The 26,001-nt window shown below is 47.1% G+C and overlaps 1 protein-coding gene across 1 annotated transcript in view; it reads right to left on the reverse strand.

Moving 5' to 3' along the window:
* LOC115206602 (platelet-derived growth factor D) overlaps positions 1-26,001 on the reverse strand; it is a 79,899-nt gene that overhangs the window by 16,153 nt on the left and 37,745 nt on the right. The window contains exons 2-5 of the mRNA XM_029773748.1: positions 16,529-16,718; positions 15,820-15,997; positions 7,158-7,211; positions 6,530-6,740 (exon numbers count right to left, since the gene is read on the reverse strand). Coding sequence (XP_029629608.1) covers positions 6,530-6,740; positions 7,158-7,211; positions 15,820-15,997; positions 16,529-16,718 — 633 coding nt within the window. The remainder of the gene's footprint in view (positions 1-6,529; positions 6,741-7,157; positions 7,212-15,819; positions 15,998-16,528; positions 16,719-26,001) is intronic.

The raw sequence follows: 26,001 nt of genomic DNA on the forward strand, positions 1-26,001 counted from the left end.
GCTAGAAGCCTGTTGGTTTCAGACTAAGGAAGTGGATGGCTGCAAATTTTCTACTTTTAAACTCGGACAAAACAGAGATGCTTGTCCTAGGTCCAAGAAACAAAGAGATCTTCTGTTGAATCTGACAATTAATCTGGATGGTTGTACAGTCGTCTCAAATAAAACTGTGAAGGACCTCGGCGTTACTCTGGACCCTGATCTCTCTTTGAAGAACATATCAAGACTGCTTCAAGGACAGCTTTTTTCCATCTACGTAACATTGCAAAAATCAGAAACTTTCTGTCCAAAAATGACGCAGAAAAATTAATCCATGCTTTTGTTACTTCTAGGCTCGACTACTGCAATGCTCTACTTTCCGGCTACCCGGATAAAGCACTAAACAAACTTCAGTTAGTGCTAAATACGGCTGCTAGAATCCTGACTAGAACCAAAAAATTTGATCATATTACTCCAGTGCTAGCTTCCCTACACTGGCTTCCTGTTAAGGCAAGGGCTGATTTCAAGGTTTTACTGCTAACCTACAAAGCATTACATGGGCTTGCTCCTACCTATCTTTCCGATTTGGTCCTGCCGTACATACCTACACGTACGCTACGGTCACAAGACGCAGGCCTCCTAATTGTCCCTCGAATTTCTAAGCAAACGGCTGGAGGTAGGGCTTTCTCCTATAGAGCTCCATTTTTATGGAATGGTCTGCCTACCCATGTGAGAGACGCAGACTCAGTCTCAACCTTTAAGTCTTTACTGAAGACTTATCTCTTCAGTAGGTCCTATGATTAAGTATAGTCTGGCCCAGGAGTGTGAAGGTGAACGGAAAGGCTGGAGCAACGAACCGCCCTTGCTGTCTCTGCCTTGTCGGTTCCCCTCTTCCCACTGGGATTCTCTGCCTCTAACCCTTTTACAGGGGCTGAGTCACTGACTTACTGGTGTTCTTCCATGCCGTCCATGGGAGGGGTGCGTCACTTGAGTAGGTTGAGCCACTGACGTGGTCTTCCTGTCTGGGTTGGCGCCCCCCCTTGGGTTGTGCTGTGGCGGACATCTTTGTGGGCTATACTCGGCCTTGTCTTCGGACGGTAAGTTGGTGGTTGTAGATATCCCTCTAGTGGTGTGGGGGCTGTGCTTTGGCAAAGTGGGTGGGGTTATATCCTGCCTGTTTGGCCCTGTCCGGGGGTATCATCGGATGGGGCCACAGTGTCTTCTGATCCCTCCTGTCTCAGCCTCCAGTATTATGCTGCAGTAGTTTATGTGTCGGGGGGCTAGGGTCAGTCTGTTACATCTGGAGTATTCTCTTGTCTTATCCGGTGTCCTGTGTGAATGTAAATATGCTCTCTCTATTTCTCTCTTTCTTTCTTTCTCTCGGAGGACCTGAGCCCTAGGACTACCTGGCATGATGACTCCTTGCTGTCCCCAGTCCACCTGGCCATGCTGCTGCTCCAGTTTCAACTGTTCTGCCTGCGGCTACGGAACCCTGACCTGTTCACCGGACGTGCTTGTTGCACCCTCGACAATTACTATGATTATTATTATTTGACCATGCTGGTCATTTACGAACATTTTAACATCTTGACCATGTTCTGTTATAATATCCACCCGGCACAGCCAGAAGAGGACTGGCCACCCCTCATAGCCTGGTTCCTCTCTAGGTTTCTTCCTAGGTTTTTGGCCTTTCTCAGGAGTTTTTCCTAGGGAGTTTTTTTCCCAGCCACCGTGCTTCTTTCACATGCATTGCTTGCTGTTTGGGGTTTTAGGCTGGGTTTCTGTACAGCACTTTGAGATTTCAGCTGATGTACGAAGGGCTATATAAATAAATTTGATTTGATTTTTGATTTGATGTGTCTGGTCCAGTCTGTTTAACACAGTCTCAGTGTTGTGATGTGTCTGGCCCAGTCTGTTTAACACAGTCTCAGTGTTGTGATGTGTCTGGCCCAGTCTGTTTAACACAGTCTCAGTGTTGTGATGTGTCTGGTCCAGTCTGTTTAACACAGTCTCAGTGTTGTGATGTGTCTGGTCCAGTCTGTTTAACACAGTCTCAGTGTTGTGATGTGTCTGGTCCAGTCTGTTTAACACAGTCTCAGTGTTGTGATGTGTCTGGTCCAGTCTGTTTAACACAGTCTCAGTGTTGTGATGTGTCTGGTCCAGTCTGTTTAACACAGTCTCAGTGTTGTGATGTGTCTGGTCCAGTCTGTTTAACACAGTCTCAGTGTTGTGATGTGTCTGGTCCAGTCTGTTTAACACAGTCTCAGTGTTGTGATGTGTCTGGTCCAGTCTGTTTAACACAGTCTCAGTGTTGTGATGTGTCTGGTCCAGTCTTAGAGTCACTGTGTATTTCTCTGAGAGGGAGGAAGAGACTCACCAATTAAAGCAAGCAGCAACAGAAACAAACCTCACTTCCCCTCCACCTCACTCACCCTCCCTCCACCACACTCACCTTCCCCTCCACCTCACTCACCCTCCCCTCCACCACACTCACCTTCCCCTCCACCACACTCACCTTCCCCTCCACCTCACTCACCTTCCCCCTCCACCTCACTCACCCTCCCCTCCACCACACACTCACCCTCCCCTCCACCACACACTCACCCTCCCCTCCACCACACTCACCCTCCCCTCCACCACACTCACCTTCCCCTCCACCACACACTCACCTTCCCCTCCACCTCACTCACCTTCCCCTCCACCACACACTCACCTTCCCCTCCACCACACACTCACCCTCCCCTCCACCACACACTCACCTTCCCCTCCACCACACTCACACCCTCCCCTCCACCACACTCACCTTCCTCTCCACCTCACACTCACCCTCCCCTCCACCTCACACTCACCCTCCCCTCCACCACACACTCACCCTCCCCCTCCACCACACTCACCCTCCCCTCCACCACACACTCACCCTCCCCTCCACCTCACTCACCTTCCCCTCCACCACACTCACCTTCCCCTCCACCTCACTCACCTTCCCCTCCACCTCACTCACCTTCCCCTCCACCACACTCACCTTCCCCTCCACCACACACTCACCTTCCTCTCCACCTCACACACCTTCCCCTCCACCTCACTCACCTTCCCCTCCACCTCACTCACCTTCCCCTCCACCACACTCACCTTCCCCTCCACCACACTCACCTTCCCCTCCACCTCACTCACCTTCCCCTCCACCTCACACTCACCTTCCCCTCCACCTCACTCACCTTCCCCTCCACCACACTCACCCTCCCCTCCACCACACTCACCCTCCCCCTCCACCACACACTCACCTTCCCCTCCACCACACACCCACCTTCCCCTCCACCTCACACTCACCTTCCCCTCCACCTCACTCACCCTCCCTCCACCACACTCACCTTCCCCTCCACCACACACTCACCTTCCCCTCCACCACACACCCACCTTCCCCTCCACCTCACACTCACCTTCCCCTCCACCTCACTCACCCTCCCCTCCACCTCACTCACCTTCCCCTCCACCACACTCACCCTCCCCTCCACCACACACTCACCCTCCCCTCCACCACACTCACCCTCCCCTCCACCACACACTCACCCTCCCCTCCACCACACTCACCCTCCCCTCCACCACACACTCACCTTCCCCTCCACCACACTCACCCTCCCCTCCACCACACTCACCCTCCCCTCCACCACACACTCACCCTCCCCTCCACCACACTCACCTTCCCCTCCACCACACACTCACCTTCCCCTCCACCTCATTCACCTTCCCCTCCACCTCACTCACCCTCCCTTCCACCTCACTCACCTTCCCCTCCACCTCACTCACCTTCCCCTCCACCTCACTCACCCTCCCCTCCACCTCACTCACCCTCCCCTCCACCTCACTCACCTTCCCCTCCACCTCACACTCACCTTCCCCTCCACCTCACTCACCTTCCCCTCCACCACACTCACCTTCCCCTCCACCACACTCACCTTCCCCTCCACCTCACTCCCACCTTCCCCTCCACCTCACTCACCTTCCCCTCCACCACACTCACCCTCCCCTCCACCTCACTCACCTTCCCCTCCACCTCACTCACCTTCCCCTCCACCACACACTCACCTTCCCCTCCACCTCACTCACCCTCCCCTCCACCTCACTCACCTTCCCCTCCACCTCACACTCACCCTCCCCTCCACCTCACTCACCTTCCCCTCCACCTCACTCACCTTCCCCTGCACCTCACTCACCCTCCCCTCCACCACACTCACCTTCCCCTCCACCTCACTCACCTTCCCCTCCACCTCACTCACTTTCCCCTCCACCTCACTCACCTTCCCCTCCACCTCACTCACCCTCCCCTCCACCACACACTCACCTTCCCCTCCACCTCACTCACCTTCCCCTCCACCTCACTCACCTTCCCCTCCACCTCACTCACCCTCCCCTCCACCTCACTCACCTTCCCCTCCACCTCACTCACCCTCCCCTCCACCACACTCACCTTCCCCTCCACCTCACTCACCTTCCCCTCCACCTCACTCACCTTCCCCTCCACCTCACTCACCCTCCCCTCCACCTCACTCACCCTCCCCTCCACCTCACTCACCCTCCCCTCCACCACACTCACCTTCCCCTCCACCTCACTCACCTTCACCTCCACCTCACTCACCTTCCCCTCCACCACACTCACCCTCCCCTCCACCACACTCACCCTCCCCTCCACCACACACTCACCCTCCCCTCCACCACACTCACCCTCCCCTCCACCACACACTCACCCTTCCCCTCCACCACACTCACCCTCCCCTCCACCACACACTCACCCTCCCCTCCACCACACACTCACCCTCCCCTCCACCACACTCACCTTCCCCTCCACCACACTCACCTTCCCCTCCACCTCACTCACCTTCCCCTCCACCTCACTCACCTTCCCCTCCACCACACTCACCCTCCCCTCCACCACACTCACCCTCCCCTCCACCACACACTCACCCTCCCCTCCACCACACTCACCCTCCCCTCCACCACACACTCACCTTCCCCTCCACCACACTCACCCTCCCCTCCACCACACTCACCCTCCCCTCCACCACACACTCACCCTCCCCTCCACCACACTCACCTTCCCCTCCACCACACACTCACCCTCCCCTCCACCTCACTCACCCTCCCTTCCACCTCACTCACCTTCCCCTCCACCTCACTCACCTTCCCCTCCACCACACACTCACCTTCCCCTCCACCTCACTCACCCTCCCCTCCACCTCACTCACCTTCCCCTCCACCTCACTCACCTTCCCCTCCACCTCACACTCACCTTCCCCTCCACCTCACTCACCTTCCCCTCCACCTCACTCCCACCTTCCCCTCCACCTCACTCACCTTCCCCTCCACCACACTCACCCTCCCCTCCACCTCACTCACCTTCCCCTCCACCTCACTCACCTTCCCCTCCACCTCACTCACCCTCCCCTCCACCACACACTCACCTTCCCCTCCACCTCACTCACCTTCCCCTCCACCACACACTCACCCTCCCCTCCACCTCACTCACCCTCCCCTCCACCACACTCACCCTCCCCTCCACCACACTCACCTTCCCCTCCACCTCACTCACCTTCCCCTCCACCTCACTCACCTTCCCCTCCACCTCACTCACCTTCCCCTCCACCTCACTCACCCTCCCCTCCACCACACACTCACCTTCCCCTTCACCTCACTCACCTTCCCCTCCACCTCACTCACCCTCCCCTCCACCTCACACTCACCTTCCCCTCCACCTCACTCACCTTCCCCTCCACCTCACTCACCTTCCCCTCCACCTCACTCACCTTCCCCTCCACCTCACTCACCTTCCCCTCCACCTCACTCACCTTCCCCTCCACCTCACTCACCCTCCCCTCCACCACACACTCACCTTCCCCTCCACCTCACTCACCCTCCCCTCCACCTCACACTCACCTTCCCCTCCACCACCTCACCCTCCCCTCCACCACACTCACCTTCCCCTCCACCTCACTCACCTTCCCCTCCACCTCACTCACCTTCCCCTCCACCTCACTCACCTTCCCCTACACCACACACTCACCTTCCCCTACACCACACACTCACCTTCCCCTCCACCACACTCACCTTCCCCTCCACCTCACTCACCTTCCCCTACACCACACACTCACCCCACTCCCAAACCTCACCCCCTCACCCTCCACCACACACTCACATCTCTACCACACACTGACCCCACTCCCAACCTCACACACACTGGGCGTCAAGCCCCAGTCTCTCCATAAGAGCTGGGAGAATATTGAACTTCTCTCATTTCCCCCAGGGTCACCTTGAAGGTTTTCTACTGACTGACTAAGAAACTCACACACAGTCTTGGTGTGAGGGAGGAGGAAGGCTGAAGGCTTTGCTGTCAAGGTCTCCCTTCACTGAAGAACAGACCACAATATGTTCTCCTTTGGAATTACTTTTCTTTGTGTGTGTGTGTGTGTGTGTGTGTACCTGTGTGTGTGTGTACCTGTGTGTGTGTGTGTGTGTGTGTGTGTGTGTGTGTGTGTGTGTGTGTGTGTGTGTGTGTTATTACTCTTGTTCTGTCTGCTGTTGTGCTGGTAGGCCCGGGGTCTGTACATGGCTGTCTCTCTGTACAAGCTGTCCAGGTCCTGTCTCCAGCTGTCAGGGTTCAGGTGACGGAGGACCTGCTCCACTGTGTTGAAGGCTGCTATGGTCTGATCCAACGCCGCTGCTGTCAGAGGAACATCAGTCACCGCTGGGGCCAACAGTGACAGAGCATCATCCTGGAGGAGGGAGGGAGGGAGGCCAGAAGTTTTCAGCAGGGTACTTAAGTTCCTCTTTAGTCTTTTTGAGAGTTCTAGTGTGTCTGTGTAGTGTGTCTGTGTCTGTGTGTATATGTGACATAAGTGTGTGTGTGTCTATGGACTGCTCAGCACCAGCATCTAACCTGCCCTCTGAACTGTGACCGTGATCTTTAAAATCAGCCTAATGCCTGGGCACTAGAGTTCTCTATCTATCTCCATGCTGGAACAAGGAGTTTATCTCGCTGCTGATCAGGAGGGTTAGAGGGTCTGACTCAGGGGTCTGAGGCTCCAGGGGCCTTAATGAGACTCGCCTCCGGTCAGTCCCTCTCTTACCCTGAGCAGGTAAGAGTGTGTGTGTGTGTGTGTGTGTTGAACATGCTTGCATGTCTAACTCACCATCTGAGTCACAGCCTCCCAGTTAGTCCTGGATGCTGTAGGAGGAGAATTATCCTGGAGGAAAGAAGGAGAGAGACAATGAGGTAGTGGTATTTGGAAGGAAGGAGAGAGAGAGAATGAAGGAGTGGTATTTGGAAGGAAGGAGAGAGAGAGAGAGAATGAAGGAGAGGTATTTGGAAGGAAGGAGAGAGAGAGAATGAAGGACTGGTATTTGGAAGGAAGGAGAGAGAGAGAGAATGAAGGAGTGGTATTTGGAAGGAAGGAGAGAGAGAGAGAATGAGGGACTGGTATTTGGAAGGAAGGAGAGAGAGAATGAAGGAGTGGTATTTGGAAGGAAGGAGAGAGAGAGAGAATGAGGGACTGGTATTTGGAAGGAAGGAGAGAGAGAGAGAATGAAGGAGTGGTATTTGGAAGGAAGGAGAGAGAGAGAGAATGAAGGACTGGTATTTGGAAGGAAGGAGAGAGAGAGAGAATGAGGGACTGGTATTTGGAAGGAAGGAGGGAGAGAATGAAGGAGTGGTATTTGGAAGGAAGGAGAGAGAGAGAGAATGAGGGACTGATATTTGGAAGGAAGGAGAGAGAGAGAATGAAGGAGTGGTATTTGGAAGGAAGGAGAGAGAGAATGAGGGACTGGTATTTGGAAGGAAGGAGAGAGAGAGAATGAAGGAGTGGTATTTGGAAGGAAGGAGAGAGAGAGAATGAAGGAGTGGTATTTGGAAGGAAGGAGAGAGAGAGAGAATGAGGGACTGGTATTTGGAAGGAAGGAGAGAGAGAATGAAGGAGTAGTATTTGGAAGGAAGGAGAGAGAGAGAGAATGAGGGACTGGTATTTGGAAGGAAGGAGAGAGAGAGAGAATGAAGGAGTGGTATTTGGAAGGAAGGAGAGAGAGAGAATGAAGGAGTGGTATTTGGAAGGAAGGAGAGCGAGAGAATGAGGGACTGGTATTTGGAAGGAAGGAGAGAGAGAGAGAATGAGGGACTGGTATTTGGAAGGAAGGAGAGAGAGAATGAAGGAGTGGTATTTGGAAGGAAGGAGAGAGAGAGAGAATGAGGGACTGGTATTTGGAAGGAAGGAGAGAGAGAATGAAGGAGTGGTATTTGGAAGGAAGGAGAGAGAGAATGAGGGACTGGTATTTGGAAGGAGAGAGAGAGAGAATGAAGGAGTGGTATTTGGAAGGAAGGAGAGAGAGAGAATGAAGGAGTGGTATTTGGAAGGAGAGAGAGAGAGAATGAAGGAGTGGTATTTGGAAGGAAGGAGAGAGAGAGAATGAAGGAGTGGTATTTGGAAGGAAGGAGAGAGAGAGAGAGAATGAGGGACTGGTATTTGGAAGGAAGGAGAGAGAGAGAATGAAGGAGTGGTATTTGGAAGGAAGGAGAGAGAGAATGAGGGAGTGGTATTTGGAAGGAAGGAGAGAGAGAGAATGACGGACTGGTATTTGGAAGGAAGGAGAGAGAGAGAATGAAGGAGTGGTATTTGGAAGGAAGGAGAGAGAGAGAATGAGGGACTGGTATTTGGAAGGATGGAGAGAGAGAGAATGAAGGAGTGGTATTTGGGTTATTCTGGTAACTCCTGTCAGAACATCAGGATAATCCCTGGTGGAAGTCCAGGTGATGGGACCAGGAGCTGGTCAGAACATGTCTGTCTGCCTGTCTGTGTTCAGCATCCATCTGTCTAACATTGTGTTAATAGGAGTTTGCAACAGAGTTGCTGAGAAGAGTTCACAGTCCCTAATGGTTGAGCAGTGTTCCTCTCCTCTTCAGACACAGATAGATGAGGAGCTCTAAGAGGAGAGCCAACAGCCACAACTGGTTGTGAAAGGTGACTTGTGAACACAACCTGTGCAGATGTGCAACTGCCGATGGTTGATCTGTGTGATGGCTCTCCTAAAAACACACACAGCAGTTCTAGGAGCGGTCCATCACAGACACTGTTTACTGGTTTACCTTTAAAAAAAAAACTCTGTTGAAAATGACACTACATAGCATGCAGTCTGAACCCACAGTCTGAACCCACTTCAAAGACTGTGTACTGTGTCTGGGTTCATGTTATGTATGAGTCTGCATGTGTGTGTGTGTGTGTCTGTGTTATGTATGAGTCTGCATATGTGTGTGTGTCTGTGTTATGTATGAGTCTGCATATGTGTGTGTGTGTGTGTGTCTGTGTTATGTATGAGTCTGCATATGTGTGTGTGTGTGTGTCTGTGTTATGTATGAGTCTGCATATGTGCGTGTGTGTGTGTCTGTGTTATGTATGAGTCTGCATATGTGTGTGTGTGTCTGTGTTATGTATGAGTCTGCATATGTGTGTGTGTGTGTGTGTGTGTGTCTGTGTTATGTATGAGTCTGCATATGTGTGTGTGTGTGTCTGTGTTATGTATGAGTCTGCATATGTGTGTGTGTGTGTGTGTGTCTGTGTTATGTATGAGTCTGCATGTGTGTGTGTGTCTGTGTTATGTATGAGTCTACATGTGTGTGTGTGTGTGTCTGTGTTATGTACGAGTCTGCATATGTGTGTGTGTGTGTCTGTGTTATGTATGAGTCTGCATATGTGTGTGTGTGTGTGTGTGTGTGTCTGTGTTATGTATGAGTCTGCATATGTGTGTGTGTCTGTGTTATGTTTGAGCCTTTGTTTGTGTGTGTGTGTGTGTGTGTGTGTGTGTGTGTGTGTGATACTGTATTTATGCATGCTATGTGTGTGTGTCTATATTATGTTTGAGCCTTTGTTTGTGTGTGTGTGTGTGTGTGTGTGTGTGTGTGTGTGTGTGTGTGTGTGTGTGTGTCATACGTAATCAGAGATGACGTCCAAGCTTAGTGACTAATCTTTTGTTTTATAGCGTCTGTGTTTCTCGCGTGCAACCCACAGATACACACTGTGCTTTGACAGGAACCCCTCTGACTTCATACACTGCTGGGGTAGTGAGGGTGTGTTGTGTGTGGACTTCCCTCTTTGTTATGAGTCTTAGAAATTAGTATTGTGTGTGTGTGTGTGTGTGTGTGTGTGTGTGTGTGTGTGTGTGTGTGTGTGTGTGTGTGTGTGTGTGTGTGTGTGTGTGTGTGTGTGTGTGTGGCCCCTGCAGCAGCCCCAAATGTGTATCAGAGTGAGCATCTGACCTTATTAGGCAGTCAGATTCAGTAAACTGTCCCACAGTTCTGTGCTTCAGAGGGGAATGAAGGGACAGCTGGATTAGGGCCACATGCGCTTGCACACACCTGGGACTTTAAATAGGAAGAACAGTTTACAGTGCCATTAGAGAGTAAACCAACAGGGACACGAAGCCACGTCTTCCTAAATGGTAGCTGGAGAGTTGCGGCAGACTAGACTAGGTCCTTCTGGGTAGAAAAGGTTTCAGATTGTCAAAGGGTAAGAAGGGTTTGGGAAGCGGTGCTTTCGGGGTGAAACAAACTACACTGCTAAAAAAAATAAAGGGAACACTAAAATAACACATCCTAGATTTGAATGAATGAAATAATCTTATTAAATACTTTTTTCTTTACATAGTTGAATGTGCTGACAACAAAATCACACAAAAATAATCAATGGAAATCCAATTTATCAACCCATGGAGGTCTGGATTTGGAGTCACACTCAAAATTAAAGTGGAAAACCACACTACAGGCTGATCCAACTTTGATGTAATGTCCTTAAAACAAGTCAAAATGAGGCTCAGTAGTGTGTGTGGCCTCCACGTGCCTGTATGACCTCCCTACAACGCCTGGGCATACTCCTGATGAGTTGGCGGATGGTCTCCTGAGGGATCTCCTCCCAGACCTGGACTAAAGCATCCGCCAACTCCTGGACAGTCTGTGGTGCAACGTGGCGTTGGTGGATGGAGCGAGACATGATGTCCCAGATGTGCTCAATTGGATTCAGGTCTGGGGAACGGGCGGGCCAGTCCATAGCATCAATGCCTTCCTCTTGCAGGAACTGCTGACACACTCCAGCCACATGAGGTCTAGCATTGTCTTGCATTAGGAGGAACCCAGGGCCAACCGCACCAGCATATGGTCTCACAAGGGGTCTGAGGATCTCATCTCGGTACCTAATGGCAGTCAGGCTACCTCTGGCGAGCACATGGAGGGCTGTGCGGCCCCCCAAAGAAATGCCACCCCACACCATGATTGACCCACCGCCAAACCGGTCATGCTGGAGGATGTTGCAGGCAGCAGAACGTTCTCCACGGCGTCTCCAGTAAATCCTGAAGCACTGGTTCCCAAACGTTTTATAGTCCCGTACCCCTTCAAACATTCAACCTCCAGCTGCGTACCCCCTCTAGCACCAGGGTCAGCGCACTCTCAAATGTTGTTTTTTGCATCATTGTAAACCTGCCACACACACACACACACACTATACGATACATTTATTAAACATAAGAATGAGTTGGAGTTTTTGTCACAACCCGGCTCGTGGGAAGTGACAAAGACCTCTTATAGGACCAGGGCACAAATAATATTAAATAATTTTGCTCTTGATTTACCCATCTTACATATAAACCTTATTTGTTAATCGAAAATTGTGAATAACTCACCACAGGTTAATGAGAAGGGTCTGATTGAAAGGATGCACATAACTCTGCAATATTGGGTTGTATTGGAGAGAGTTTCCGTTTTAAATCATTTTCCTGCTGAATTTAGTTTTCATGCTTTCAAACCGGCTCAAAGTTCCTAACAAAAGGGAGACAACATGGAGACAAGGAATAACAAAATATATATTTATTAACTGAGGTAACCTAAATGCAATTGTGAGGGCCAAGAATCCACTCTCACGTAGGTACGTGGTTGCAAAGGGCATCAGTGTCTTAACAGCGCGATTTGCCAAGGCAGGATACTCTGAGCGCAGCACAATCCAGAAATCTGACAGTGGCTTCTGATTAAATTCAATTTTCACAGAACCGCTTGTTGCAATTTGGATGAGGCTCTCTTGTTCAGATATCAGTAAGTGGACTGGAGGCAGGGCATGAAAGGGATAACAAATCCAGTTGTTTGTGTCATCCATTTCGGGAAAGTACCTGCGTAGTTGTGCACCCAACTCACTCTGGTGTTTCACTATATCACATTTGACATTGTCCGTCAGCTTGAGTTCATTTGCCCACAACAAAAATCATACAACGATTTGTGTGTTGTCCTTGCTAATGCAGACAGAAAAGAGCTCCAACTTCTTAATCATAGTCTCAATTTTGTCCCGCACATTGAATATAGTTGCGGAGAGTCCCTGTAATCCTAGATTCAGATCATTCAGGCGAGGAAAAACATCACCCAGACAGGCCAGTCGTGTGAGAAACTCGTCATCATGCAAGCGGTCAGACAAGTGAAAATTATGGTCAGCAAAGCAAACTTTAAGCTCGTCTCTCAATTAAAAAAACGTGTCAATACTTTGCCCCTTGATAACCAGCACACTTCTGCATTTTGTAAAAGCGTTACATGGTCGCTGCCCATATCATTGCATAATGCAGAAAATAGACGAGAGTTCAGGGGCCTGCTTTAACAAAGTTACCCATTTTCACTGTAGTGTCCAAAATGTCTTTCAAGCTGTCAGGCATTCCCTTGGCAGCAAGAGCCTCTCGGTGGATGCTGCAGTGTACCCAAGTGGCGTTGGGAGCAACTGCTTGCACGCGCGTTACCACTCCACTATGTCTCCCTGTCACGGCTTTTGCGCCATCAGTACAGATACCAACATGAGCAGCAGCTACGTTTGGCTACATACGGACCGTTAGTGGAATTCCCCCGAGAGAAACGGTTAATGTGATTGGATGTTAATTATTTGACTAGGCTACCTGTATTTGACATTGTGTTGTTATTTCACTGAACAGTAAATGGTCAAATTGTATTTATGGCAGTGAAACGACGCAACTCAGGCAAGAAAAAAACTTCACCCAAATGTATAACCCCGTTGGAAAATATAAATGGACTGTTTGAAAATGTGAAAAAAAGTAAATAAAATGAAAAAAATAATAATAATCACATTTTTATTTGGCGTACCCCGATGGCATTGCGCGTACCCCTGGGGGTTCACATACCCCAGTTTGGGAATAGCTGTTCTAGAGGATTCCTTTTGTTAAGGGAATTAAGAACAGCACTACAGCATTCAGTCAGAGTCATAGTCATATTACATTGTGTTGTTGTGCTTGTGTATCGGAGGGGTCGGGTTAAAGCTCAAGACCCATTTCCATCACATATGGACAAATAAACTATATGTTATCTTATCATGGTTGTGTTATAGTTGTGTTATAGTTGTATTGTGGTTGTGTAATGGTTGTATTGTGGTTGTGATGAAGAATGACTGATAGTACAAACAGGAACTAGACTCACACTCTACGTTGTGTTTCTCTCCATCTCTGTAATTGTTTTTATCTTCCCTCCCACTCTCTCGTAACTCTCTCTCTCCTCACCTCTCTCTTGGTTTTGAAGGAGTTATCGGCTGTCAGCATGATAGGATCTGAGACACCTGTTCTCTACCTTTCTCTCCCTTCCCTCTCTTTCTCTCTCATCCTCCCTCCATCTTATCTATACAACAGGGCAGAACAAATTAGAGCTGTTAAATGAAGCCTCTCACAGCCCTAGAGGTGGTGGAGGGGTAAGTGTGTGTGTACTGGGAGGCCAATCTAACGGCAGCTTCCCTGTCTGGGTAAGTGTGTGTGTGTACCGGGAGGCCAATCTAACGGCAGCTTCCCTGTCTGGGTAAGTGTGTGTGTGTACCGGGAGGCCAATCTAACGGCAGCTTCCCTGTCTGGGTAAGTGTGAGGGTACTGGGAGGCCAATCTAATGACAGCTTCCCTGTCTGGGAAATGTGTGTGTACTGGGAGGCCAATCTAACGGCAGCTTCCCTGTCTGGGAAATGTGTGTGTACTGGGAGGCCAATCTGACGACAGCTTCCCTGTCTGGGAAATGTGTTGGTTTCACACAATCACAACCAAATACGTACACACAGGGTATAACTGGTAACTCGTTTCAGAAAACTAGGCGTATGTCGCACGTCACTACTTCACAGGACCGGCCGTTTGAACGTAAACATGTCGTTTTTTTATAAAAATAATTTTTGGGGGGCAAAAATGCCTTCTGGAACATGTAAACCTTCATGTGTCTTTACAAACGTGTATTCCATCTGTAAATACCAAGATTTTTATTTTTTATTTTATTACCAGCCTAGTTGGTTTAGCCACAGAAAAAGACCATGATTGGCTGAGATAATGGATGGGCTGGACATGCAGAGAGATGAGTTCAGATTGGTCTGCCATGAGCATGCTTCTGTATAACATGAGCTGCTCAGTATGTGTAAGTCATCCTTTCTAACTCAACTTTTTTTTAAAGATATTCCAAAGAACTGCAAAAGTGTTGCTAATGCTCTCCACTTTCTGGAGAACGATTGGGCCTAGTTATCTCTATCTGACGAATCAGACGACAAGGAAATCCCTAATTTAGGTAAAAACATTGTCATTGAACCAGACATTGTAGAGTCTTCGGAAACAGCGATCAAACGTGTTGTTGTCACGGAATAAGTTGACTGAGTTTTGAAATCAGTGGAATGCCGGTGGAAGCAGAGTATAATAGCTAAGGAGATGGAGAAAATTCTGACGTTTGATTGCAAATATGCAGAGGCGGTCAAAAAGAGAACACACAGAAGCCCTGTTGTATAAAACACCTGTCTCCGGATTACATCTTCAAACTAGGGGGAAGCCATGGCATCCGTGACAGAGAGGGAGAAGCGTTCATCCATGTATATGGGTAAGAGATTCAACCTACCTACATTTTCAGATATTGTACATTTCTAATTTAGTCAGAAAGTTGTTTTCATTGCAATTTAAAGTGTGCTGTTAGCTAGCTAGCTAACGTTAGATGTATATTCTGTGTAGTAATATTATTCGTATCTCAGAAAGCCATCTGTATTGCTAGTTATAACCTAATGTTAGCCTTAGTGTATAATATACCATTTTCTAGCTCTGAGTCTCTACCTTTGTCCAATGTAAAAAAAAAAACGCCATTTCAGATTTTGCTACATAGGACCGAATCAAGGACACACACATTAGTCAGCTACACACAAGGACAGAGGGATGAAAAAGAACATGGACGACGATGCACTGTGGAGAAGGACTAATAACTGGCATGTATATGCCTACCTCTCCAGGCGAGAGGGAGAGAGAGAGAGAGCGAGAGAGAGACACTTCCAGAATCTTTCAGAATGGAGAGGAGACAGAGTGTAGAGTGGTATGGCATAATGTGTGTTTATAGTCAAATGCTTTAGAGGGTGGAATAAAACTCTCTGTCTCTTTAGTGATCATAATGTGTCTGAAAGCCAAGGGAACATCTACACATCTAAATCTTCCTCCACTATTCAACTACTGATGTTGTGACAAAGCTAATCTTCTTATCCAGGCTGGGCTTTTTAAAGAGCACATACTCAGCCTCCCCCCTCCCCTACCTCTTCTTTTGTCAAGTTAGACGTCTTACAAAGGAAACAGACGTTAATGGGTTTAGTCATCTCTTAATTCCCACAGCTAGTTACCTCAGGAAGGATTTTGTACTTGAACCCTCTGTCATACAGACTACATTAGACTGTCATAAGGATGGCATAAGAGATGAATTGGCAGTTATAACACCAGCCTTGGGTCTTTACGTTTCAGCGCCAACTTTGTGGAATGAGATGCAGTCACATCCCGATGTTCACTCACCAGTAGAGAGTAGTTGAGTTTGAAGCCAGGCTTGGCCACAAAGTAGTCATCGGACTTGAAGGTGACTTTGAGGATGTTGGTTTTGGAGGTGAGGCATGGGGGTACTCTCTGACCACACCATCTCCCCCAGATAATAGTACTGGTCTCTGAGATGTCCTCCACCTCCACAAAGTCATACCTGGGAGGGAAGGGGGAGAGAAGAGGGTCACTAACCTGTCAATCAATGGATTTAATTAATCAATCAATTAATCATCACTGTTCACTAGAAAAGGGTTAATTGTTGAAGAGCCAATCCCCAGAGTCATCTCCCTCTCCCTATTTTTCTCTTTATCTTTCACTTTCCTCATCTCTCCCTCTCTGTGTTTCTCTCTCTTGTCTAAAGTGCTTACGAAGACAGCTGCCTTTGGTTTGGGGATTAAAAGTCAATTCTCTCTTCTCACCCTCAAGGACATATTCTTCATTACTGCAAAGAAGGCAACCTCCCTCCCTCCCTCCCTCCCTCCCTCCCTCCCTCCCTCCCTCCCTCCCTCCCTCCCTCCCTCTTTCATCCGTTCCTCCTTTCTTTAGACTCCCTAGATGTCGATACCCCCATCAGAGGGATGCCAGCCTTCTCCCTCTCCCTTTTCATCCGTTACAAACTCAGCCAACTTTCTCTCTTCTTGGCACTTCAATCTTTCTCTACCTCTCTATCATCTCCTTCCTCTCTCACCTGCAGACTTCGTTCTCTGGTTCCTCCAACGCAAAGTGGGAGTCAAACTCCAGGACGATGCGGGTGTTGTGGGGCGACAGTAGTTTCCATGACAACTGCAGGTTCCGGGGGTAGGCATTCGGGAAGCGGGGGCTCTGGATGGCTCCCCCAGCTGCAGTTACCGTGACGACCTCTTCTTTCCGGTACAAGTCTGTAAGGTGATTGCTGTCTGTTAGCAGTTACAACTGGTATAGGTTAGTGAATTTACTCTCTGGGATACAACACACACACACACACACACACACACACACAGAGAGAGTTACAGAGAGATAAAGATAGAGAGATAGGGACAGAGAGAGACAGAGAGAGACAGAGAGAGAGAGAGAGAGAGGAGAGAGAGAGAGAGAGAGAGAGAGAGAGACAGAGAGAGAGAGAGAGAGAGAGAGAGAGAGAGAGACAGAGAGAGACAGAGACAGAGAGAGACAGAGAGAGACAGAGAGACAGAGACAGAGACAGAGACAGAGACAGAGACAGAGAGAGCTAGAGACAGAGATACAGACAGACAGGACTTGGACAAACTAAGAAAAACAACAGTAAACTAAACTATTCCAATAAATACAGTTTATATTCCTAAATACTCATCCTAATGCTCTGTGACTGAATCCCAGGACATGAATCTCTCTCTCTACCTCTCTCACCCAGTGGAAGTAGTGATTATGACCCATACAGGGGCACAGGGTTAGTGAGTGGCGTCAAATGAGGAAAGACTGAATATCTGCTCGACCACACATGATCGCTAACAACTATCAACCATGTCCGTTTCTGTAGAAACACATTTCTCTCGCCCTCCCTCATGTCTCTCTCCCTAGCGAGTGAACTGATGTACTGTAGCGCCTGTATCCATAGTGATGTTAATTACGCCATGTGCGTACAAAGAGCACACAGCACAGAAAGAGGAGGAGGAGAGCAGTGATGCATGGAGTGGCCAATCCAACTCTAAAATTAAACCATTTACATATAAAGTAGAAGTTACATCATCAATGGCCTTAAACCCAATTAATCCAAGGATACAGTCAGTATGGCTCTGTCTCTCTGTCTGGCTCGCTGTCTGTCTGGCTCGCTGTCTGTCTGGCTCTCTGTCTGTCTGGCTCGCTGTCTGTCTGGCTCGCTGTCTGTCTGGCTCGCTGTCTGTCTGGATCTCTGTCTGTCTGGCTCTCTGTCTGTCTGGCTCTCTGTCTGTCTGGCTCTCTGTCTGTCTGGCTCTGTGTATGGGTAGTGAGTACACTAAACCCTTTCATCCTCTACCATATGCAGCTGTACTATATGATCATTAGTGCCACCTGATCTAGTATAGGCAGCATTAGAAATAGAAAAACATGATCCTCATGACCTTTTCAGACTAATGGAAGTTGACCTCTTGCTGTGTTTCTGACAGTTTTAATACACAGTGGGTTAGAGCTGGAGAGAGAGAGGAGAAAGAGAAAGAAAGAAATAAAGAAATGACTTCTCTGCTCTGTAAGGCGTGCTGCTGTGGCAGCAGAGAAGCGAGTGATTGTGCAGGGGAGGAATGAAGCGAGGGAGAGAGCGGAGAGAGAATAAGTGAATATGAGAGGTGGCAGAGTGAGTCTTGGGGTTCCCACAGAGCCAGCAGAGAGAGGACAAAGAGCCAGCAGAGAGAGGACAAAGAGCCAGCAGAGAGAGGACAAAGAGCCAGCAGAGAGAGGACAAAGAGCCAGCAGAGAGAGGACAAAGAGCCAGCAGAGAGAGGACAAAGAGCCAGCAGAGAGAGGACAAAGAGCCAGCAGAGAGAGGACAAAGAGCCAGCAGAGAGAGGACAAAGAGCCAGCAGAGAGAGGCAAAGAGCCAGCAGAGAGAGGACAAAGAGCCAGCAGAGAGAGGACAAAGAGCCAGCAGAGAGAGGACAAAGAGCCAGCAGAGAGAGGACAAAGAGCCAGCAGAGAGAGGACAAAGAGCCAGCAGTCTAATAGGGGTGTGGACATTTAAACTAAATTGGGATTGTTAACTTTTAGAATAATCCTAGAGTTCTAGTGAATCCAAGGCGCTGATACACACATAACATGGCCTACCGCTCCGGCCCCTCAGGACCAATCCCCTGTGACCTCATTGGCTGATGGTTCCTGACGCGTAAGCACTTTCACGACTGAATGGACATCACAGCCAGACCTCTGATTAACAGAGTGGAACAATGCCATTAGACACTCTCCTACTCTCACCAGCCAGATCACTCAAGATTGACTTCGAAATTGGACGTCGGGAAATGCCTTAAAAACCGTCCACTAGGGGCAACAGTGAGCACTATTACCAGAGTTCTTAAACCCAGATGTGCAACATTGTGAGACTTCCGGGAATGCTTGTGAAACAGACCTAGGTGACCAGGCCGGGGTTTTGGGGTTTGAGAAGTCAATGAGAGAAGTGAAGAATTCTTCCCTTAGTTGTTAATTTTCTTGAAATCTAAAGGAACAACCTAGATTCGAGCCAATGTCTTAAGTTGTTGAATATGTTATTATTCTAACTCCAATCTTGTGAAAGTGACAAACCGACAAATTTTGTATTTTTGTAAAAAAAAAGAAGAAAAATCTAAAACGTTATATAGAAGGAGTGCCTGTGATTTTGAAGGCGGAGACGACCATTAGACCCAATGACATGTTTCTGAGCATGTGACTGGCTATCCAACGTCACCATGAGATTGCCTACAAGCGTGATTGGTGATTTCTATTGGAGAAGCAGTTCCTGCCTATCTTCATACTGTACTGTTTTTGATATTACCATCAAGTAGGCTTGGGAATTACTAGGATGTTGTGGACAGGAGTAATCCCATGACTCAGGATCCGAGTTCAACGTGTTCAATCCCAGTGGTACACACTCATTTTTATATCTTTTTTCCCAAAACTTTAACCCTTAACCATTCGGAATTATGTGGAGCAGGAAGAGCAACCCATGGTGTCAAAAACACTTTGATATTTGACGTTTGGAGAACGTCAAAATCTGAAGTCGGATTGGTAAAAACGGGAGATCTCACTGCTTTCACAACAAACGTTACTGCTAAATGACATGCATGACAAGATGAAAAGACAGGAGGGAGGAAGGGATAGGGGAGGAGGGCAGGAAGGAGAATAAAACGAGAGGAGAGCGAGACATCTCATCCTGTCTCAGCTGTGTTAGCTAAACTCATAACCCAGGGGTGTAGGCCCAAACCTCATTATGCATGCTGCAACTCTCCACTAAAACCACATACACCTCAGAAAATACAGCCCAGTCAGCCCAGCAGGTCACGCAGTCCCTGTGTGTGCATGCGTTGCCCGTTTGCCGGTAGGCCAAATCTCTGGCTTTTTTTGTTTTGTTCTGATGAGGAAAAAAAAATCTCATTGCAAAATATATATTTTTTTATCCTATGCATTAATGGAGATACCAGTTGATGGAAATACATCGCTCGTGTACAGTATGGTCGTTGTGGATCTTATTTATCACCCGCGTACAGCCTACAGATACAGAACCTTTGAGCGGAATCAAACAGCATAGTCAACCGAAGGCAGGCTTCATCAGCGCGGCACACACACCACTTTGCAATGAGCTGGAGGCAGTATACATTTTCAAAACATATACTTAATTGCCTAGCCAAAATCAGACCGTGGAGGCAATTATTTTATACTGTATCAACTTTCTTTCATTGTCTAGTAGCCAAAGGCACAATCCTAGTCATATTAGCAACCCATGCTAGTTGTTTCATATTACATCTCTCCTCTTTCTAAATTTCAAACTGATATTTTCATCTCTGTCACATGAAATCACTGGCATGAGGTGCGCTTTTGACAACACTGTTTTCACACTAATTGAACGAACATTCCCACGCAGCCTAGGCTACTGCCTTGTGAGCATGGTTGCGTTTATAACGTGAATGAATAACAGTTAATCAACATTCTGAGCTAAATGTGCTGATCTGATGCATCAGCCTCAATGCTTTTCACCATGTTGGGATGTAGCCGAGGCCGACTGGTTGTATGAATGTGGGATCTACTGTTTCATCCCACAACTGTCCCAGAGTCTGTTTGGAATGGGCTATTTCTTTCTCACACAGAATGACAAGCTGACCAATAGAATAGCTACACTTTTCTACTATGGGGGATAGTAGATTGACATAGGCTAATGATGCTGTTCTTTACTCAAGTTTCAGGTGTTTAATGTCACATATATACGTATAGTGAAATGCCTTTCTAAGTAACTCAAAACACAACAATTAAAAAAAAGGAAAAGTAAATGTGGACATCTTCAAAGTGTGCATTAGAATTTGGTAAGACTTGCATGTTGTGTTAATATGAATGACCATAATGTAAATGTGATGTCTGTGTTTCTGAGCACTGTGGGTGGACACACTAATCAGGTTGTGTTAATATGAATGACCATAATGTAAATGTGATGTCTGTGTTTCTGAGCACTGTGGGTGGACACACTAATCAGGTTGTGTTAATATGAATGACCATAATGTAAATGTGATGTCTGTGTTTCTGAGCACTGTGGGTGGACACACTAATCAGGTTGTGTACCCAATGCATATGGGTCCGGACAATTTCTCAAAATGTCCGGTAAATTAAAATGCTGCCGGTAAAATGTCCAGCACCACATTTCCCTAACGGAAACCCTGGTATGTGTGTGTGTTTGCGTGTGTCTGTTTGTTCGGTGTTCGCGTGTGTATCTGCGCTCGTTCACCATGTATATGAAATAATGTACAACATATTTAATACACTATGAATAACAAAACAGCGTTGTCTTCAGAGCCATAGAGATTTAGTAAATATTAAGGTTGTACAAACTGTCTAAAAGGCATGATCTCAATAGATGTGATATAATCACAAGGAAAGCAGGCTGAGTCACAATGCTCCAATTAGATACACATCACACCTCATTAAACAGATCTGACTTCCGACACTTACACAACCCTCACATTATGTAGGTTTGTGCATGCATGCTTACGCGCGTGTGTGTGTGTGTGTGTAGTGTTGCCTCACTGTGTGCTGAACCTGATCGTCACACCTACAGCAGCACGGTGTAATGTTCTATCAGCATCCTGGGATCTATTTCTGCTGCGAGTGACGATCACACCAACACAACACCGTCAGCAAGACAATTAGACTGCATTAAAACAGTGACAGACAGCTTGTGTGTGCGCGTGTGTGCATGACATACAGTGAAGTCGAAAATAATTTAGGACAGCAGCGGAGGCTACTCAGAAGAGGAAGAGGAGGGCCATCCTCCTCAATGAATTTCATAAAAATAAAAAAGTGAAACATTAAAAAAAGTTCTAAAAATATATGATTTTATAAAACTATACTAAATATATTCACGTCACCAAATAATTGATTTGCAATGAAGGTCTAGAGTAGCCTCAACAGCACTCTGCACCAATGGGGATCCTAATAACAGCCGGAGGACAGCAAGTTTCTGTCCTCCTCTGGGTACAGTACATTGACTTCAATACAAAACCTAGGAGAATCATGGTTCTCACCCCCTTTCATAGACTTACACAGTAATTATGACAACTTCAGGAGGACGTCCTCCAACCTATCAGATGTCTTGCAGCATGAACTGACATATTTGTCCACCCAATCAAAGGATCAGAGAATGAACTTAGTACTGAAAGCATAATCTACAGCTAGCACAGCAGTGCATAAAGTGTGGTGAGTAGTTGACTCAAAGAGAGAGAAAGACAATAGTTGAACAGTTTCGAACAAATACATTTCTTCAAAAATGAAGGAGAAGTGAGAGAGAGTTACAGTTGAAGTCGAAAGTTTACATACACCTTAGCCAAATACATTTCATCTCAGTTTTTCACAATTCCTGACATTAAATCCTAGTAGAAATTCCCTGTCTTAGGTCAGTTAGGATCACAACTTTATTTTAAGAATGTGAAAAGTCAGAATATATGTAGAGATAATTATTTATTTCAGCTTTTGTTTCTTTCATCACATTCCCAGTGGGTCAGAAGTTTACATACACTCAATTAGTATTTGGTAGCATTGCCTTTAAATTGTTTAACTTGGGTCAAACGTTTCAGGTAGCCTTCCACAAGCTTCCCACAATAAGTTGGGTGAATTTTGGCTCATTCCTCCTGACAGAGCTGGTGTAACTGAGTCAGGTTTGTAGGCCTCCTTGCTCGCACACGCTTTTTCAGTTCTTCCCACAAAGTTTCTATAGGATTAAGGTCAGGGCTTTGTGATGGCCACTCCAATACTTTGACTTTGTTGTCCTTAAGCCATTTTGCCACAACTTTGGAAGTATGCTTAGGGTCATTGTCTATTTGGAAGACCCATTTGCGACCAAGCTTTAACTTCCTGACTGATGTCTTGAGATGTTGCTTTAGTAATTTTTCCAACAATTGTTTACAGACAGATTATTTCACTTATAATTCACTGTATCACAATTCCAGTGGGTCAAAACTTTACATACACTAAGTTGACTGTGCCTTTAAACAGCTTGGAAAATTCCAGAAAATGATGTCATGGCTTTGAAAGCTTCTGATAAGCTAATTGACATTTGAGTCAATTGGAGGTGTACCTGTGGATGTATTTCAAGGCCTACCATCAAATTATGTGCCTCTTCGCTTGACATCATGGGAAAATCAAAAGAAATCAGCCAAGACCTCAGAAAAAAATTGTAGACCTAGTCTGGTTCATCCTTAGGAGCAAACGCCTGAAGGTACCACGTTCATCTGTACAAACAATAGCATGCACGTATAAACAACATGGGACCACGCAGCCGTCATAACGCTCAGGAAGGAAACGTGTTCTGTCTCCTAGAGATGAAAGTGCTTTGATGCGAAAAGTGCAAATCAATCCCAGAACAACAGCAAAGGCCCATGTGAAGATGCTGGAGGAAACAGGTACAAAAGTATTTACATCCACAGTAAAACGAGTCCTATATTGACATAACCTAAAAGGCTGCTCAGCAAGGAAGAAGCCACTGCTCCAAAACCACCATTAAAAGCCAGACTGGTTTGCAACTGCACATGGGGACAAAAATCGTACTTTTTTGGAGAAATGTCATCCGGTCTGTTGAAAAAAAAATAGAACTGTTTGGCCATAATGACCATCGTTATGTTTGGAGGAAAAAGCGGGAGGCTTGCAAGCCGAAGAACACCATCCCAACCGTGAAGCATGGGGGTGGCAGTATCATGTTGTGGGGGTGCTTTGCTGCAGGAGGGACTGGTGCACTTCACAAAATAGATGGCATTATGATGTAGGACAATTATGTGGATATATTGAAGCAAAATCTCAAGACATCAGTCAGGACGTTAAAGCTTGGTCGCAAATGGGTCTTCCAAATGGACAATGACCCCAAACATACTTCCAAAGTTGTGGCAAATGGCTTAAGAACAACAAAGTCAAGGTATTGGAGTGGCCATCACAAAGCCCTGACCTCAATCCTAAAGAAAATTTGTGGGCAGAACTGAAAAAGCGTGTGTGAGCAAGGAGGCCAACAAACCTGACTCAGTTACACCAGCTCTGTCAGGAGGTTCTGGGCCAAAATTCACCCAACTTATTGTGGGAACCTTGTGGAAGGCTACTTGAAACATTTGACCCAAGTTAAACAATTTAAAGGCAATGCTACCAAACATTAATTGAGTGTATGTATGTAAACTTCTGACCCACTGGGAATGTGATGAAAGAAATAAAAGCTGAAATAAATAATTCTCTCTCCTATTATTCTGACATTTCACATTCTTAAAATAAAGTGGTGATCCTAATTGACCTAAGACAGGGCATTTTTACTAGGATTAAATGTCAGGAATTGTGAAAACCTGAGTTTAAATGTATTTGGCTGTATATAAACTTCCGACGTCAACTGTAGGTAGCTAGCTACTTTTATGTTGTTTGGGTTAGCGCTTGCTCTCGATAACTCAGGCCCTGGCGGTATTCTGCCTTTAGCAAAGCTAGCTTAGCTTACCTCGCTGTCACTAAGTTTCTCCCTACTGCCCTTGTTTGTTTGTTGTAATTTGAATGGCAAAGAACACTCCCAAGACACACCCACTTTAAACCACACCCCAAAGACAACTCTCGTTTGTGCTTAATGAGCACTGAAAGAAACACATGCGGAATAGGTGAGTGCAGTTCACCTTTAATAAACATAAGTGAATTTGTCAAACGTTGAACAAAAAGTGCTGTAACTTCTAAACGGTTCATCCGATATGGATGAAAATACCCTCAAATTAAAGCAGACAGTCTGCACTTTAACCTTATAGTTATTGTATCATTTCAAATCTAAAGTGCTTGAGTACAGAGCCAAAATAACAACACGTGTCAATGTCCAAATACTTTTGGACCTCACTGTATAAACTCATAAATGTCCCTTTTTCAGGACCCTGTCTTTCAAAGATAATTCGTAAAAATCCAAATAACTTCACAGATTGTAAAGGGTTTAAACACTGTATCCCATGCTTGTTCAATGAACATGCACCTGTGGAACGGTCGTCAAGACACTAACAGCTTACAGACGGTAGGTAATTAAGGTCATAGTTATGAAGGCTGGACTGAGGGCTTGTAGGCCTGTTGTAAGGCAGGCCCTCACCAGACATCACCGACAACGACATCGCCTATGGGTACAAACCTACCGTTGCTGGACCAGACAGGACTGGCAAAAACGTGCTCTTCACTGACGAGTCGCGGTTTTGTCTCACCAGGGGTGATGGGCGGATTTGCGTTTATCGTCGAAGGAACGAACGTTACACCGAGGCCTGTACTCTGGAGCGGGATCGATTTGGAGGTGGAGGGTCTGTCATGGTCTGGGGCGGTGTGTCACAGCATCATTGGACTGAGCTTGTTGTCATTGCAGGCAATCTCAACGCTGTGCGTTACATCGAAGACATCCTCCTCCCTCATGTGGTACCCTTCCTGCAGGCTCATCCTGACATGACCCTCCAGCATGACAATGCCACCAGCCATAATGCTCGTTCTGTGCGTGATTTCCACGTCTGGGACCTGTTGGATCAGAGGGTGAGCGCTAGGGCCAACCCCCCCACCAGAAATGTCTGGGAACTTGCAGGTGCTTTGGTGGAAGAGTGGGGTAACATCTCACAGCAAGAACTGGCAAATCAGGTGCAGTCCTTGAGGAGGAGATGTACTGCAGTACTTAATGCAGCTGGTGGCCACACCAGATACTGACTGTTACTTTTGATGTTGACCCCCCTTTGTTCAGGGACACATTATTCCATTTCTGTTAGTCACATGTATGTGGAACTTGTTCAGTTTATGTCTCAGTTGTTGAATCTTATGTTCATACAAATATTTACACATGTTAAGTTTGCTGAAAATAAACGCAGTTGACAATGAGAGAACGTTTCTTTTTTTGCTGAGTTTATAATGCACACACGCACTAACACAAACTGTCTGTGTCACTGTTTTAATGCAGTCTAATTGTCTTGCTGACGGTGTTGTGTTGGTGTGATCGTCACTCGCAGCAGAAATAGATTCCAGGGAGCCGAT

Source organism: Salmo trutta, chromosome 13 (genome assembly GCF_901001165.1).
Source record: "Salmo trutta chromosome 13, fSalTru1.1, whole genome shotgun sequence".
Taxonomy (NCBI): domain Eukaryota; kingdom Metazoa; phylum Chordata; class Actinopteri; order Salmoniformes; family Salmonidae; genus Salmo; species Salmo trutta.